Source organism: Notechis scutatus, chromosome 2, assembly GCF_049901735.1.
Source record: "Notechis scutatus isolate UNSWTSFEM ecotype Mainland chromosome 2, rNotScu1.2, whole genome shotgun sequence".
Lineage (NCBI taxonomy): Eukaryota > Metazoa > Chordata > Lepidosauria > Squamata > Elapidae > Notechis > Notechis scutatus.
Genome location: NC_142010.1, coordinates 148,518,823 through 148,521,268, shown reverse-complemented (window position 1 = coordinate 148,521,268; position 2,446 = coordinate 148,518,823). Strand labels below are relative to the sequence as shown.

Sequence of the window (2,446 nt, the reverse complement as noted above, 5' to 3'; positions counted from 1 at the left end):
AGCTACCAAGAAAGAGGCTACAGATCTTGGCAGTCAGGATGCAAGCAGATTCTCTGGGATCAAAGCATGGATAAAATCAAAAAGTTTGGGATTGGTTCAAGAATGAAATCTACTCCATTGAAGTATCCAAAAAAAAAGAGCAAACCCAAGCAACAGTTATTGATTTAACATTTCTTCTTGGTTAAGGAAAAAATAGTCAGATCATTTTCTCCTGGCCGTTGGCATGTCAATGTTTCATCAGTTTATGTTTCCCATGGAAATAAAGTTCTTTTCCCATAGTCTCTTAAATGCACTTTTGACTTCTTTATTCCGAAGACTGTAAATCATGGGGTACATCATAGGTGTCACATTGGTGTAGATCAAAGAGACCAATTTGTCTTCATTCAGAGAGTAGCTGGTCTTTGGACGGATGTAGATAAAAATGGCACAGCCATAGTGGAGGAAGGCCACAATCAAATGAGCAGCACAGGTGGAGAAGGCCTTTTTCCGGCCCTCAGCACATTTGATCATGAGGATGGAATGGGCAATAAAGACATAGGAGATCAGAATAAGCAAGAACGGAACAAGTAAAATCATTGTGAAGACAAGGAACACAGCCACTTCTTTGTCATGTGTGTCATTACATGCCAGGAACAGCATTGGCGGGATGTCGCAGAAGAAGTGATTAATATTGTGTGAACTACAAAAAGGAAGGCTGAAAATCAAAGCAGTGATTCCCAGTGAAACTGTGAATCCACTGATACAAGCTATCACCAAAAGTTGTTTGCAGAGATTCTTGTTCATGATGAGAGTGTAGCGCAATGGGTTGCATATGGCCATGTATCTATCATAGGCCATCAAAGCCAATAGAAAGCATTCAGAGCCCCCAAAGGCAATGAAGAAGTACATCTGTGCTGCACAGGCAGTTAAGGATACACTTCTGCTCTTGTTCAGGAAATTGGCAAGCATTTGAGGCACAATGACCAGAGTGTAACAGATCTCAATGAAAGACAGGTTGCGCAGGAAGAAATACATGGGGATGTGAAGGGCAGGATCGAGTAAAGTTAGGACCACAATGGCCAGGTGTCCGAAGAGTGTGATGAGGTGCATTAGAAGGAACAAAGTGAAAAGTACAAACCGTAAAGTTCCATTGGTATTGAATCCAAGGATAACAAAATTATCCTCCATGCTATTATTCTTCCTGTGCACCTCCATCCTACAACTTGTAGTCAGAAGCTGATATTCTTAGGATGCAAAATCTCCTTCACATTGCTCTCAGTTTCTACTAATGGGTTTGTTTTCTTAGCAGAAATTCAAGTGTGAATTCTTTTCCAGTGGGAATTCTTTCCCACTTCCCTATCTATTCTGAAGAGTTATTCTCCTAGTCTTCCCTTAGCCCAAACGCTTAGTTTTTGGTGATATGCCATGATTGGCTAAATATTGTCACCTAATGGGTCATAAGAAGAAAACACAATAGACATTAAGAAAAATAAAAAGGATATAGACATGTCTGCCACCAAGAATATTCATATTTGTTGCCCAGGATCAGAGAGAAATGTTTGTCACTTACCTTTTCAATTGTCTTTACATAGTGTCTATAGAACTTTTAAAGAATGTTCAAAGTTGTTTTGCTTAAATAGGCCTAAATGTATGAAGTGATTGTTCCAAAATTATTGAAATTCAGGTACCTCAGAAACATAATTGTATTTTTCTTTAAAGAGCTCATTATTCTAGTAGGTGCTGAGCCTAGGATTTCAAGTTATAATTTTACATTTTTGTTTGGTAGGTTTTGTAGGATTATCAACAGAGATTCCATAGAAAACTTCAAGTATTCAGGGGCTGATTAAAGGACCATATGCAACTTTCTAATGCATTATACAAATAATTTGAGTCACAATTGAGATCTTCACCCTTGAATTTTAAGGATCAGATGTAGGTGAAAACGGTACAACCATAGTGGAAGATAACCATTTGGTGAGCAACTCAGGTAGAGAAGGCATTTTCCAGCCTTCAGAGCACTTGATCTTGAAGATAAAATTGCCAATAAAAATGCAGGAAACCAGGATAAACAGGAATTGAATGAGTAAGGCAGACAATAAAACCAGCCACTTCATTGGTGTAGGTGTGACCACACACCAAAACCAAGCATTGCTCGGATATCACAGAGGAAGTGATTGTTATATGAGCCACAGAATGGAAGACCGACAATCAGCATAGTGAGTCCCATCGAGATTGTGAATACACTAGCATATGCTGTTGCCAAAAACTGCACACCATTTCTGCTCATGATAAAGGTATAGCACAATGGATTGCATACCACCACACAATTCCACATCCCCAAAAGCAAGGAAGAAATGTATTTGTGTAGCACATGCCTTCCTATTGTCAATGCATCCATCAATCCATATAAGAAGGACAACGAACACAAAATAGCAACAAGCTGGATATTAGTAAAGGCAGAAGTCAA

At 39.0% G+C, this 2,446-nt stretch overlaps 1 protein-coding gene across 1 annotated transcript; it reads right to left on the bottom strand.

The window, feature by feature from the left end:
• Nucleotides 1-237: 237 nt before the first annotated feature.
• Nucleotides 238-1,194, bottom strand: LOC148132304 (olfactory receptor 5V1-like). The gene has a single exon (XM_087954094.1). The coding sequence runs from the start codon at nt 1,192-1,194 to the stop codon at nt 238-240; it is 957 nt and encodes a 318-aa protein (XP_087810220.1).
• Between the last annotated feature and the right edge of the window lie 1,252 nt (nt 1,195-2,446).